The sequence below is a fragment of the Lygodium microphyllum genome, chromosome 8 (assembly GCF_053477565.2).
Source record: "Lygodium microphyllum isolate KBCC chromosome 8, Lygodium_microphyllum_v1.1.10, whole genome shotgun sequence".
NCBI lineage: Eukaryota > Viridiplantae > Streptophyta > Polypodiopsida > Schizaeales > Lygodiaceae > Lygodium > Lygodium microphyllum.
The window spans coordinates 146,556,936-146,572,146 of NC_141142.1; the positions used below are offsets into that span (position 1 = coordinate 146,556,936).

The 15,211-nt window shown below is 37.9% G+C and overlaps 1 protein-coding gene across 1 annotated transcript; it reads right to left on the minus strand.

Annotated features, from left to right (window-relative positions):
- Positions 1-3,976: 3,976 nt before the first annotated feature.
- Positions 3,977-7,415, minus strand: LOC148032979 (uncharacterized). The gene is made up of 2 exons (XM_087683678.1): positions 7,140-7,415; positions 3,977-6,377 (listed from the first exon to the last, which is right to left on the minus strand). The coding sequence occupies exon 2, from the start codon at positions 6,246-6,248 to the stop codon at positions 4,659-4,661; it is 1,590 nt and encodes a 529-aa protein (XP_087539804.1). The 5' UTR covers positions 6,249-6,377; positions 7,140-7,415; the 3' UTR covers positions 3,977-4,658.
- Positions 7,416-15,211: the final 7,796 nt, after the last annotated feature.

Here is a 15,211-nt window from a genome sequence, read left to right on the forward strand (position 1 = left end):
ATAGCTAACATTTTTCCTCAAAGAATTTTTGTTCATGGATTAAAGTGTGGTCTACAATTGCTTGTCTAGGCACCACGCCTATTTATGTTTTTGCATAATCTTATAGATGTTTGGCTCAGTTTAGGGGGCTCTCATAAATCCCTTTGCTCATGCGTCTTAATTTTTCATAGCTTCTAAAATATATGAGCTTTTTAAGAACCTAAGAAATAGCACTTTTATGTTCTATTGAGCTACCAAACTTGTGGTCAAGTGAAACAAGTGATAGAAATGGAAACAAGAAGACACAAGTCCAACGTAAAATAAGTCCCTCCAACTAGCACAATAAAAGTTAGACTCAAGTAATCAAGCGATTGAGCGCCCCCTAACAAGGGAGACATAGCAACCTAGCCCCACCCTCAAATCCCGCCCCCCCCAAAAAAGGGAATTTTTTAACTAAAATAATCCAACTTATTTTTGAAATTTGGATTATTAAGTACAAATTGGGGATTTTGTACTTAATTATCTAACTTTTACATGAAAGTGCCCTATTTTAGAGATGGTGTATATATGGAGCTTGATGTTTTCAAAAAGTTGAGTTGGCAATTATTTTCATGCCATCCAAAATTGTCAAACAGTTAGGTTCTTTTGTTTGGTCCTATTTTTAATTTTAGGACCATGGTCATTATGCAAGGTTAAAGCCAAAAAGTCAATCTGGTTTTTCTAAATAAAATTTGTAAAAAATATAACCCCAAACTAATATTATCTTTATATAGGGGGAACTCAAGAGTAGAGATAGATTGAGATCATACATACATACATACATACATACATACATACATACATACATATATATATATATATATATATATATATAGACACACATACACACACACACACATATAACATTTTCTTGGTATGTAATTTTGATCATATTCTTATTATATGTAAATATAAAGATTAATGCATACATTGTATTATATCAATTATAAGCATATAGAATATGAATATGGTGTCAAATTTTATTGTGATTGAATGCAAATTTAGAATAATGTGCTATGTATTAAAGTATATTGTGTGTGTGTGTGTGTGTGTGTGTGTGTGTGTGTGTGTGTGTGTGTGTGTGTGTGTGTGTTACATTTAAATAAATAAGTAAAGATATAATTGTAAAACTATAAAACATAATATTGTTGCATCATATTACTATATGTTTAGCACAAATTTTAGTTTAAAACTCTAAAACAATATTAAAATTGGATATATATTTCCTTACATACTAGTTAATATCTTATACAACATTAAAATGTCTCTCTTTACTTATGAGTTGAATCTTACTACTATATTATTTTCGTTATAGGTTCGGAAAGCCTCGAACCTCTAGAGGGCTTCCCAAACCTGCTTCCTTTTCCAAACCTCCTTTTTTCAATCAAACCCCTCTCCCCTCCCCTCTTTCGCACGTGTAATCTCTCATTTTCTCTTTCCCCTTCCTTTTTTCATTAAAGTCTCCCCCCCTCCCTTCCCCCTTCCCTGCCCCCCCCACCCCCCCCCCCCCCACCCCTTCCCCTCACCTCCCTTTTTAAACTTAAAACCCCCTCCCTTCTTTCTCACTTATAATCTCTCTCTTTCTTTTTCCCCTCCCCCCTGTCTGTCACAATGTATAGGGCCTAGGTTCTCTCTCTCTCTCTCTCTCTCTCTCTCTCTCTCTCTCTCTCTCTCTCTCTCTCTCTCTCTCATTAGCTTTTTTAATTAAATATTTTTAAAAGCTTTTTTTTAATTTAAAGTTTTTCGAACATAGTTTTTCATACTCTTAAACTTTTCTTTTAATTAAAATTTTTTAAAAGCTTTTCTTAATCTAAAGTTTTTCGAACATATTTTTTCACTCATATTAAACTTTTCTTTTAATTAAACATTTTTAAAAGTTTTTTTTTAATTTTAAGTTATTCGAACATAGTTTTTTATACTTTGAGAGAGAGAGAGAGAGAGAGAGAGAGAGAGAGAGAATAAGAAGAAGAAGAAAAAGAAGAGAGGAGGGGAGAAAAATGATAGTCTTTTTTAAATTAACATTTTTCTTCTCCCCCTCGACCCCTTCCCCCCTCTCTCATGTGTAGGGCCTAGGTTCTCTCTCTCTCTCTCTCTCTCTCTCTCTCTCTCTCTCTCTCTCTCTCTCTCTCTTAATTTAAATATTTTTAAATTAAAAATTTAATCTAACTGAGAGAGAGAGAGAGAGAGAAATATACAAAGAGCAAAAAATAAAGAAAAGGAGACAAAGGGAGAGAGAGGGGGAACAAAGAGAGATAATTATAGAGAAAAAATATACAATTTAAAAGAGAGAGAGAGAGAGAGAGAGAGAGAGAGAGGAAAAGAAAAAAGGGAAAGAGAGAATAGAGAAGAGAGGGGAGAAAAGAAAAGGGGAGGGAGAGACGGTGAGAAAAAAAAGTGAAAATAAGAAGAAAAAGAGAAAATTTGAACACAGAGAGAACTATAGAGGAAAGATCAAATTTAAAAGAAAGAGAAAAAAAATTAAAGAGAAGAAAAAATGAAAAAAGAGAAGAGAGAATGAAAAGAGAGAAGGGGAAGAGAGAGAGAGAGAGAGAGAGAGAGAGAGAGAGAGAGAGAAGAATAATAAGCAAAAGAAAGAGGAAAAAAGGAAAAGAGAAAGAGAGATGGAAAAAAAGAGAAAATAGAAGTCTTTTTTAAATTTATTTTTTTTTAGAGAGAAAGAGAGGAAAAGAGAGAATATAAACTTAAAGAGATAATTATATATAAAAAAAGATAAAATTTACATACTTTAAGAGAGACTATGAAGGGAGGGGGAGGGAAGAAAGTGTGTGTGTGAGAGAGAGAGAGAGAGAGAGAAGTAAAAAATTTTTAAAAAAGAATGAAGAGAAAAAAAAGAAAAAAAGAAAAGAGAAAGAGAAGAAAAAGAGAGGAGAAAGAGAGAGAGAATAAAAGGAGAGAGATAGAGAAGAAAAGCGAGGAGAGAAAAGAGAGAGAGAGAGAGAGAGAAAGAGAGAGAACTAAAAGAGAAAAAATAAACTAAAATAGAAGGCAAAGAAAGAGAGAGAGAAAGAGAATTAGACGTAAGGAATTTTGGAGAGAGAAAAGAGAGTAAATTAAAAAATTAAAAACAAAGGAAAAAGATAAGAGAGAAAGATGAGAAATTGATTGTTGAGCGATAACATAGCAACTTCGTTGCCGCGAAACGGCCTAGCATTCCATGTGCACGCTAGTTTCCATTGTGCATTCTAATGTAATAAGATTCAAAGTTGAAGATGTCACATTGTAATTTATTACAAGTGCACATTTGGTAGGCTTTTAATAACAATTGGTTGTAAAGCATAGTAGAAATGCATTTCAAATTGTATTGTATGAGATGAGATATATTGACTATATTTTAAGTCATGTATTCATAATATACTATTATATCTTCAACAATTGATTGGTTGAAAATTAAGCTAAGTCTTCTTGTGATAAGATCAATATTCAAAGAAAATTACTAGATAAATCACTTAGTACCATAAAATCACTTCTACATATAATAGATGATAAATTAGCTATTGTGTACACCGTTATGTTGTTAGTATCATATTAATCAAGCATATTCATGGATTTACAACTATGACAATGTATAGATAACTAATGTTTATAATATAGTTTTGACAACCTATGAATCTAATTGGACTACATAGACGTTTCTTTGAGCTAATCAGATTTTTTCGCACCATATCATCTATATATAGTTAATAGATATCATATATGTTATATATAGGTAAGTTCATAACACTTACATATATTTGTATTTACATAAGAATATGACCATATTCATGGCATGATGAACTTTCTTTTAATTAAAAAACTTTGCCGAAAACTCCGAAGGATGAAATATAAAGTGAAACAATACTTGGCCATACAATTGGCCTGTTTACCCCTTATATGAGATTGTGGCACACATATACCCAAAAAAATAGATAAGATAGTTTTCTTGAAATTGTCAAAACCTTTTCCAACAATAACTACTTTATTTTTTAAAAGAATAAGAATTATATACATGGGCTCATTGCCCAGCATTCAGCCAATAAGATCCTCATCATTGTCAATCACACTTAATGGCTGATCAAGTCTAATCAGATTGAATGATTGGAAGCCTAAGTTTGAGCTTATTATTATTGGAGAACCTACGAAGAGACAGATGCATACATGCATTCTGATTAATGAGGAAGGCCCTGACAGTTCTCAGGAGCTGAGTGATGCTTGCAGGCTCTAGCAAAGCTGAAGCAACTGTTCCTGGCATCCCAACTAGTCAAATCTGAGCAGATGGGTGGATGTGGGCATGGGGGCAGGTGAGTGCGTGTGTCTATATGTGTGTTTGTACGTGTGCTCGTATGCACGCACTTGCGTGTCACAGAGGTGTGTGCATCACTTATGCCCATGTCTGTGTCTCAATCACCCACTTTCCACATGCACATGCCCACATAAGTGAAAAATAACCCAGCAAGCTATTTGCCACAACAGTCAGCTATAGCAACCACCAACAGACCTACACACCTTGTGACTATAATAAGTACATTAACACTTTTGTAAGTGCTTTCATGTTGGCCATCACAGCCAGAACCAGATCTGTGATCCAACAGGAAAGGAAAATCCAAGCCAACAAACTCAATGTCAATGGTCTCCCCTGGAAGTTACCTGTGCTGCACCACATCAGAAGTATTTCTTTGATGATCGGCTTTCTTGTAATCACTCCAACCGCCATTGGTGGTGGTCTTCGCAGGGAAAAAGAACTGCCCAAGGCGAGAGCCTTGACTGACATTATCCTTCCCTTTGAAGCTACCATTGCATTTTCCTTTACCATTGACATTGCAACTACTGCCCTTGCCATTGGCATGGCCATACACATTGGTATTGTTGCTGCTGCTATTTTTTGATCTTGACAAGCAAACAATAGGCACATTCAAAACAGGGGCCACCCTCATACTGTTCATGTTGTAGGAGGAAGATCTTTCCAGTATCCTCCAGCCTTCTCTCTGCCTCATAATCCTCAATTGATCATATTTTCTTTGCAAGCTTTTGGGGCTATAACTATTGCTTCTTTCCAAACTCCTAGCTCTGAGTAGACTATGACCTTCCAGGTGCTCACCAAATGACAGTCGGCTGGGGCTATGCACCCCTGTTGAGTTTCTCGCTGGGCTGCTCCATCCCCCAGATGACTGCTGTGCCGGACTCCAATGACCTGAACTTCCTGCCGGACTCAAAGCTCCAGATAATCTTATTGCTGGGCTTGTTTCACTGGACCCGTCACACACCTTTCTGCCCATAATTGTACCCCTTCCACCATAGCTCACAGACCTCATGTGCTCAGGGTTCATCCTCCTCCTTGCCATAACAATTTGCTCAGGCCTCACATTGACTTCTGTCATGTGTGATCCTACCTCATCTTGACTGTCACATATTGAGCCATTTGCCTCAAGAATCATACCTGAACGCCGCAGAGTTTCCTTCTTGCCTCCATTCTGTAGAGTAACCACGTCTTGTGCATGCTCAATGCCATCCTTACATGCAGTAACACTCTGTGCAGCTGAACTGCAAGCATCCAACACCTTGCAGTCATCAGCCATGCAAAACAGGCGCTTTGCTCTCCTAGCTAAACGGGCCTTATTTTGGGGGCCTGATGTTGCCCTGACCTGGGCAGGGGGCATGCAGTGTGAATTCACCTTCTTCAGTCCCAAAAGCTCTCTCAACCTAGTAGAGCATGTAGGTGTTTTCGGTGACACAGGTACACACACAGACCCTTTTGCTGTGGCTGACTGACCATTGACTGATGACTGCACAGCTTTGTGTGCACCTCTGGGGCTGCACTTCAGTTCAAATAAAGCCTCTCTTTGATCTTCTCCACCTGCTCTTCCACATTTGATTGGATGCTCCTCCTCCGGACCTTCCATGTATTGTGGTATGTACAGTGGAAGCATTTTACCTTTGAAGAAGAGATCATCTGCAGCCGCAAGAGCACAGCTGCCTGTGGCTTCCTCATCCTCCAACATGGACATTGCAAATTCAAACTCAGACATCGAATCCCTATCAGTCTTCTGTTTGCCCTTCTTGGCGGCATCTGCTGTCTCAACAGCATCTTCAGACTGGGCAAAGTCCCTAGAGAAGGAAAGCCTGGGACTGAGCCACCCAAGGGAAGGGGAGAGGCATGTTTCACAGCATGCAGGGTCCCAATGGCCATTGACTGCAAGGCTCTGCATACTGTCTACCAGGTGCGCAGCAATCATTTTCCGTGCAGGTTAGGGTTAGAACTCAGTAGCGAGCCATCCAACATGGTGATAGAGCGGGGCAACTCCCCTTCCATATTATGCCTGTGATGAGAACCGGCCCTGCCCCGGCATTGGACACCATCTTGGCTGCACACACAGGGCATGAGGTTGGCATGTGCAGGAAGAAATGCACCAAAACAGTAGCACCCTACTACTACAGAACCTTAGCACTCTACACAATTTAGGCTAAAGCAGGGATGCCTAAAGTAAGAGGACAAAGCTTGATTGACAAAGAAAGGGATTGACACATTGGCACCTTACGATAGATTGATCAAAACCCCCAATTTAGACCAAGAGCAGGGATGCATCAAGTAAGAGTACACAGCTTGATTGACAAAGAAAGGGATTGAACATTGGCACTCTATCATAGATTGATCAAAGCCCCCCCCCCCAATTGAGACTACATTGGCACTCTACCATAGATTGATCAATGCCCCCCCAATTGAGAGTCTAAACAGGGATGCATCAAGTAAGAGCACACAGCTTGATTGAGAGGTAAGTGCATTGAACATTGGCAGTCTACCACAGATTGATCAAAAACACCCAATTTAGACTATAAACAGGGATGTATCAAGCAAGAACACAGAGCTTGTTTGAGAGATGCCGTGCAGCGAACATTGGTAGTCTACCACAGATTGATGGAAACCCCCCAATTTAGACCAAAAACAGGGATGCATCGAGCAAGTAAGAGCCCAGAGCTTGGTTGAGCGAGGCATGCATCAGAACATTTGGCACTCTGCCAGAGACTGGTACGCTTAGACTAAAAATAGGGGTACAAAATCAAGTGAGAGCACAAAGCTTGATTGAAGAGAAAGAGAAAGAGAGACCGTAAAAGGAAGAGAGATATACCTTTGATCAACGGCCTGTTAGCTGTAGCTTGGGATAAACAAGCGACAAAAGCCTCTCTCCATGCTGTAGCTCACATCCGCTAAAGAGCGCGCCCTTGTTTATTCCAAAGAGACAGAGAGAAAGCATCACCTTTGGTCTCTTTGATCCCACACGAATGGTGAGCTTCATGTATAGCCATGGCTGCGAGTAAGCAGAAGCTCAAGCTATCACCCTCATCGTCATCATTTCATCGTTTCATCATCAAGCAATCGCGTAGCACATGAATGTGTGTGTGTGTGTGGGGGGGGGGGGAGAGAGAGAGAGAGAGAGAGAGAGAGAGAGCGCCTATTTAAGCTGCAGACTCTAGAGTCCAATTCATCAACCGAATCCTCTTTTGTTTTTTAAATTTTCCTTTTTCTCCTTTTTTTAAAATAGCCATATATCTCTTTTGCATTATACCAGGTGCTTTCATCCCTCCGCATAAGGATGGAGCCCTTAACCTTGGGCCTATATTATCCCATCTTTCCGCCGCTTAAGCTAGTGGGTCTTGAGACTACTTAAATTCTTATTAAATTATGGAATGCAATGTTCACGAAAATGAGATTTAATTTACAAAATTTGGGAAAGCTCCTACAATTTCGAAGGGAAGGTTTTAGAGTCGGGACACGTCTAGGTCTAGACGAGCCAATGAGGCATCGGAAAATGAAGGTGTGGAAACAAAACTTGATTTCATTCAGCCTCCAAGCCCACTAATGAGCAGCTATCTTGCAACTCTGGAGAGTCAATGTAGTCCCTCTAAAAATGGAGGGACTACATCAACTTCCTGAAGTGCAAAAGACATGGCGATCATTAAGTGGAGCAGTCGATCAAGAAACAATTTCTCTCTCCTCTTGCAATGCACTAGACAGTTCTCTCTCCTCACTACAGTTAATTCCATGTCACTTGTGTTGTTGTAGTGTGACCTTGGGACTTCACTGCGCTTGCCACGTTCAGGCAAGTCAATTGACTTGAGGGGGACACGGCTCTTACAAGCCCTCCACATGCATGCCAATAGACTTACAATGGCAAGTGGGATCAACCTCATAATAGTCCATTCACACATAGGTGTAGTTTTTTTAATCACTAGTAAGTATACACAAGTTCTTTTAGCAATGGTTCCTGAGAGGGTCTAAGGTTACTCCTGCAAGTGATCTTCTAACACAAAAGTTTCATTGGCCATCCATAAGTTGATGACATCGATCATCACAACCTGCATAAGTAAAACTTACCAATGTTGGCGCATCTCTTGGAATTGATAAAGTTGTGTCTATTTTAATGGCTTTTTTGTGAAATGCCATTAAATCCTTGGAAAATAACTTGTAAGCTTTCAAGCTAAAGGCTTTCAAAACTATTTTCCGTGAACACTATTTAAGATTGTGGATTGAACCTTAGCTATATGGATTTATTCTTGAAGACTTTGTGATTCAAAAACATGTGTGTGTTTATTTCCTATGAAATCAATCATAACTAGAGTTTTGTTGAACCCATGACTACAATGGCCGTTGGGATTTGGTTAATTGCTCATTGGTATGTTGAGGAACTCTTTACCATGCTAGTTATAAACATTGTGTGTTCAATGAGCTCTTGAATCACACACATGGAAAGCCATGTTGCTTGGGCTATAGTATCTTTTTTATGGACTTGGTTCTAAATCTAATAGTCTTTAACAACAAGAAGCCTTAATAGCAATAGAAGTGTCTTTAAAAATACTATGTGTGAAAACTTACATCTATGTAGCACACTACTAAAACCATCTGTGACTCTTGTAAGAAGATTCATATGCTTTGGTCAAAAGCACAAAGTTTTCCTCGAGATATGCCCTTATACTCTAAAAGCTTTTCCTACACACACATTGATCCTAGCTTTTTAAAGTGCTATGGGAGTGAGACTTTTCTTGGTTTAAACATTGGTTAAGGCTTTTGGGATTTATGGATGATAAGCACAACTAATACTTCCAAGCTTACATGCCTATGTCTTGTAGAGTATTATTAAGTCAAACACTATTTCTTAAGCTTTTGCAATTGTGACATTTTTTAGTCCTAAACGAAAATTGGTTTTATGAACGGAGACACGCGCACACAAAGACTGTTGTGGGCTGCCCAAAATGTGGGTGTGTGTGTGTGTTTTTTTTTTTTTTTTGGTGGGTATAGAGAAATTGTTCAATTCCTTCAAAAGTGCCATTAGTGTGCATGCACCTTTATGTGTGTGTTCAATTCCTTCAAAAGTGCCATAGTGAAGACACAGACTAGCAATGATTTAATGTTTTGCTCAAATATTTCTTATCCTACAATTTACATTAAGGAATAATTATTAGTTCCATACTAGAGTGACAGTAGTCTCTATGCATGTGTGCATGCATCTTTATGTGTGTGTTCAATTCCTTCAAAAGTGCCATTAGTGTGCATGCATCTTTGTGTGTGTTCAATTCCTTCAAAAGTGCCATTAGTGAAGACATAGACTAGCAATGATTTAATGTTTTGCTCAACTATTTATTATCCTACAATTTACATTAAGGTAATAATTATTACTTGCATACTAGAGTGAAAGTAGTAGCAGTAGGAAAGAGAGAGAGAGAGAGAGAGAGAGAGAGAGAGAGAGAGAGAGAGAGAGAGAGAGAGAGAGAGAGAGAGAGAGAGAGAGAGAGAGAGAGTGTGTGTGTGTGTGTGTGTGTGTGTGTGTGTGTGTGTGTGTGTGTGTGTGTGTGTGTGTGTGTGTGTGTGTGTGTGTGTGTGTGTGTGTGTGTGTGTGTGTGTGTGTGTGTGTGTGTGTGTGTGTGTGTGTGTGTGTGTGTGTGTGTGTGTGTGTGTGTGTGTGTGTGTGTGTGTGTGTGTGTGTGTGTGTGTGTGTGTGTGTGTGTGTGTGTGTGTGTGTGTGTGTGTGTGTGTGTGTGTGTGTGTGATGTAATTGAAGATTGCAAACCTATGACAAGCACCAAATGGAATGGTAAAACCATTGTCTTGAAGAAGAAAATGTCATTAGATGTAGCATGCCATAATTTAGAGATTAGATTCTAGGAAGTACTAGACCAACCATCAAGGACTAGACATCCTTTTTATGTAGGAGAGAAACTTATCATTATAACAAAAAAAAATTCCCGCAAATATATTTGAATGTGCCTCAGGGGATGCAAGATGTAGGGATCAAACTCATGCGCCCCTGGAACTCAACCCACACTCGATCCACTACACCACAACCCCATTGGCTCATTATGACAAATTTTGATAGGAAGTTATGAATATGTTAGTTAGATGTCATAATTTGGATGAAGTAACTTTAATTTTTCGATGGAAGAGATGAATTTCTTTGTTGTTAAGTCAATGTAGGGAGTATGTAGGCATCAAACTAAAGCTCACATGTGTACCTTATGATGGGGCAGAAGTTGAGTGAGTCGATTTTAGTCAAAAGTTGAACTGTTTTGAAACTTGTGTTGAAGGAACCAAGCTGAAACTTTGCCAAACAAATTTGTGATAGTTCCAAAAAGTGAACTACGAATTCATTCATAAAGTATGGTGATAGTATAATTAGAATCAAAATCTATTCTCCATTTGTAAAGAAGATAATGGATCACTCTAAAATGTTTTCTTTCATGTCTCTATAAGGCTTGCCATAGCTAAGGAAAGACAACTAGACTAAGACAATTCTTGATTGAACTCTCTTTGAGTTCTTGAATAAATCTCCTAATAGCTTGTCATAGTAATATCCCTTTATTTTCACTTCAATAGATGGTAGAACTTGACTTATTCATCACTACAATTAGCATCTAAAGAGACTTTCCATATTCAAATATAGAAAGTACAATTTTTAAAGTTTTGGTCCGCCTTTTCTAATTAACCTAGTGGTTTTCTTGCACATTTATTTGCAAACTGGGTTCGCTTCAAAGCTTATTTACCTTCTATACACAATTGACCTTCCTACTTCCTTTTGAGTTTGTTAGAATAATTTGCCTCAAAGTTTGTTACCTTGTATATACAATTGACCTTCCTACTTCCTTTTGAGTTTGTTAAATGAGCAGCAAAATGAAATAAATATTCATATGAGTGTTTTAACACAAATCTATTCAAGATAAGTGACTAGTTGGTTATTGATGAGCATACATGTTACTTATGTTCTCATGTTCTCTTTAAGACACTCTAGACTCCAATCTTAAGTTTGCATGTAAAAATTTGGAAAGATATTGACTTAATGAAGCTTATCCTTAGATGTCCTGTATAACAGGTTGATCCCTAGCTATCTCAACCCACACACGCGCACACACACACATCTCTCTCTCTCTCTCTCTCTCTCTCTCTCTCTCTCTCTCTCTCTCTCTCTCTCTCTCTCTCTCTCTCTCTCTCTCTCTCTCTCTCTCTCTCTCTCTCTCTCTCTCTCTCTCTCTCTCTCTCTCTCTCTCTCTCTCTCTCTCTCAACCATAAAATCCAAAAATTAGTGTTGCTTTTCAATGTCTAATCCATCATGTTTGCTAAAATGATGTTCGTTCTAAGAAGCATGCATATGTTTTTATAAGTATCCAAGTCGAACTAGATAGTCACATGCACATCCATCATAAATGTATATGTTTGGCGGTGTACATTGGACATATTACGCATTATTCTACTTCCACTTAATGTCTTGAAAATGATAGATATGCTATGGATCTTGTGTTTCTTATTCTCCTCCTCCTCTTTGTCACCTTTTTCCTCTCCCCTTCCTCCTCTTGCATTGATAAATGTATATGCTAGGTGTACATTGGACTTATTAAGCATTATTCTACCTTCCACTTAATGTCCTGAAAATGATATATGTGTATGGATCTTGTGTTTCTTATTCTCCCCCTCCTCTTTGTCACCTTTTTCCTCTCCTCTTCCTCCTCTTGCACCTCTACACCCATTACTACCATTGCCATTGCCACCACTATCACAACCTCCACTTCCACCACTATCCCCACCCCAATACTATCATTTTTTCATTTCACTATCATCACCATCACCACCACCAATGGTGAGAATGACATGGACAATAACAATAACAACTTCTTCTTCTTACTTGAAGAGCACAATAACATAACTTCCCTTCTTCTTCTTATACTAGTTTTATGTGATAAAAGAAAACCAACACAATGATTTGATGTCATAAAATAATTTAAACTTAACCATAATTTAAACATAACTTCCCTTCTTCTTCTTAGATGAGTAATGATTGTCTTGCAACAAGTTAGAAAGCATAAGTGTAGCATGTTCAGAAATTTTATCATTTTAAGGTTACATACTTACAAGAGCAAGCCTACATACACACACACACACATACACAATGTGTGTGTGTGAGGTAAAAATAGTGGAATGGAATTTGAGATATGAGAGATCTTTCCTCCTCTTGAGTTTCTCAATATATTATTGAAAGTTTTGTACAAGGTTCTTATCAAATAATTGTTGATATATAAACTATAATACTAGATTTAAGCAACCTTTGTGTGAAAGACTAGTGGATGTTTATAGTATATAGAGCAAAGTATCATTTAATAATACCATTCAAGCAAATTAATGGCATGTAGGTCACATACACAAATGTCTTAGCATATACTATGGTAGTGAGGTGTGGACACACTTGGGACCACATGGGTCTTTCCCCTCTTTAAGAGGTTTTCTCCCTTGAGCTTGTACTTACCTTGTCTTAGTCCATTTTAGTGTTTTGTCCTTATCGTTTGTATCTTTTCTTTTACTATCTTAAATAGTAGAGGTGTGACTTTTCTCTTGGTTCTTCATTGCCTCTCTATCACCACTCGCATTCTTGATTTTCCCTCTTACCCTTGTTTCAAGAAATTCATATCAAAGACTCCATCCCATCCCCTACAAATCACTCCTATATGAGTGTTTGAAGTCATCAAATGGTTGCGCCCTTTGAGGTATACTTAGGTCTCAAGGAGATGTGCAACCTACTATGTAGACTAAAATCTTATGGCCTATATTTGAGAAAAATGCACATTTTGACAAGTTTTGGACATTGCAAGTAGTTATGATGATTGACTAGTATTTGACATTTTTGGGTTGTTCTACTACAGTATGTGAAGAATTCCTACATCAATTTCCACTTATCACATTAAGCTTTAATAATTCACTCTAGATTCAAATTGTTGCACTCTTTGAGGTAGACTTAGATGTCAAGGGAGCATGCAATCTACTATGTAGCCTAAAATTTTACTACCTATGGTGTGAAAAATGCACGTTTGGACATGCTCTTGACTTTGAAAGTAGTTTTTAGACGTTTTCAATACCCCTAAGAATGACTAGTATTTCATATTTTTGGGGTTTCTTTCTACATTTTGGTGACGAATTCCCACATAAGGTTTCGCTTATAGCTTTGGGTTTTAATAATTTGCACTTACTACTCTTGATAAAGTCTTCTCTACCCTCTACACAATTTTTAATTTTGCAATTAGGTACAATAACAATACACTAGTCATTCCTATGTTAGAAGCACATATATTAATTCTATTAGTTGGCAATACTTCAATTTGTAAGGTGAGTGAAGGAAGTGAACCCCAAGAGAGAGAGAGAGAGAGAGAGTGTGTGTGTGTGTGTGTGTGTGAGTGAGAGTGAGAGTGAGAGTGAGTGTGTGTGCGTGTGTGTGTGTGTGTGTGTGTGTGGAAACTCCAACAATCACAATGTGTGACCGGCCTTCCCTTTATTCAAATCTCACTGAAAGAATAAAGAATGAAGTAACAGCGATGGGTGCTCGCCACCTACAGTGTACATGTGTGCGGATACTATTAGTGTAGCAATACATGGATAGCTAGGCAGATGTGCCTCTACCCCCAACAACCTCCCACTTAAAGGAAAATGTGTCCCTAGTGAGAAGAGAACAAGTGAAAAGGGAGAACCTATCCATTAATGGTTATGCCTTAAAGATTAAGGGTATTGTGGAAGCTCTTGGATCTACTAGTGTGATAGTTGATGATGATGATGTTGTGCATGCATGCTTAGATAGACTTGGAGATGAACACAAGAGCTTCAAGTCATCTATGAATACGAGAGATGATATCCCTAATTTTGTAGACTTGATTTCCATGTTGATCCTTGAGGAGAAGTATCTTGGCTTGGATTCCTCTTCTTCTCAAAGAAAGAACAAGCCTAAACAAATGTTTTACTCTACTAGCAGAGGTAGAGGTCATGGCAAAGGCCAAGGTGGTGGCCATAGTTGAGGTTATGATGCATAGAAAAATAGAGGAGGACAAGGGGGAGTCAAAGAGGACAAGTTGCAAGTTCTAATAGGATGAAAAATTTTGGTGATAACCGAAAATGCTGGCATTGTGGTAAAAAATGTCATATTTCTAAATATTACTTCAAAAATAAGGCTGAAATTGGAAATGAAAAAAGCAACAAGGTAATTATGTATCCAATAGCAAAAACAATGATGACAAAAGTGAATAGCTATTTGTTATGTAGCACTTTATAAATACTATGACTACTAATGGTTCATCAAAGAATGAGGTATGGTATGTAGATTTAGGTGCCTCTAACCACATGATTTCTCATGGAGAGTGGTTTAGAGAGATGTGCAGTCTAGATGTGAAGACAAGGGATGATACAACTCACCCCATTACTCATATTGGAAATATTCCTTTAAATATGCAAGATGGAAAAACTAAGTACTTGGCTAATGTGCTGCATGTACCAAATATTACAAAAAAAAATATTTCTCTTGGTTAGATGGTAGAGTAGGGATTGCAGATTCGATTCACATCTGATGGTTATTATGTAGAAGATCTAAAAAATGATTGCAAGTTGATTGCAAAAGGGAAACATATTGGTAGACTATTTACTCTTAATGTAAATCTACTTGAAATGGATGTTGCCATGTTTGCATAAGGTTCATGTCTTGTAGCTAATATTGAAATTTCGAATAAGAGAATTGGTCATGTGTGTGAATGTGCAACAGCTGAAAGACATGTAGTCAAAACAGATTGTGGATGGCTTGCCTAAGTTTAGAGTTGATGGAATGCACAAAGTATGTGATGCATGTCAACTTGGAAAGCAATCAAGGCACGTGTTTCCACATGAAAAGCATGTATGCAAGAAGTC

What these genes read in the sequence shown, in the direction of transcription:
- LOC148032979 (XM_087683678.1), bottom strand. Translation starts at nt 6,248, where the DNA reads ATGATTGCTGCGCACCTGGTAGACAGTATGCAGAGCCTTGCAGTCAAT.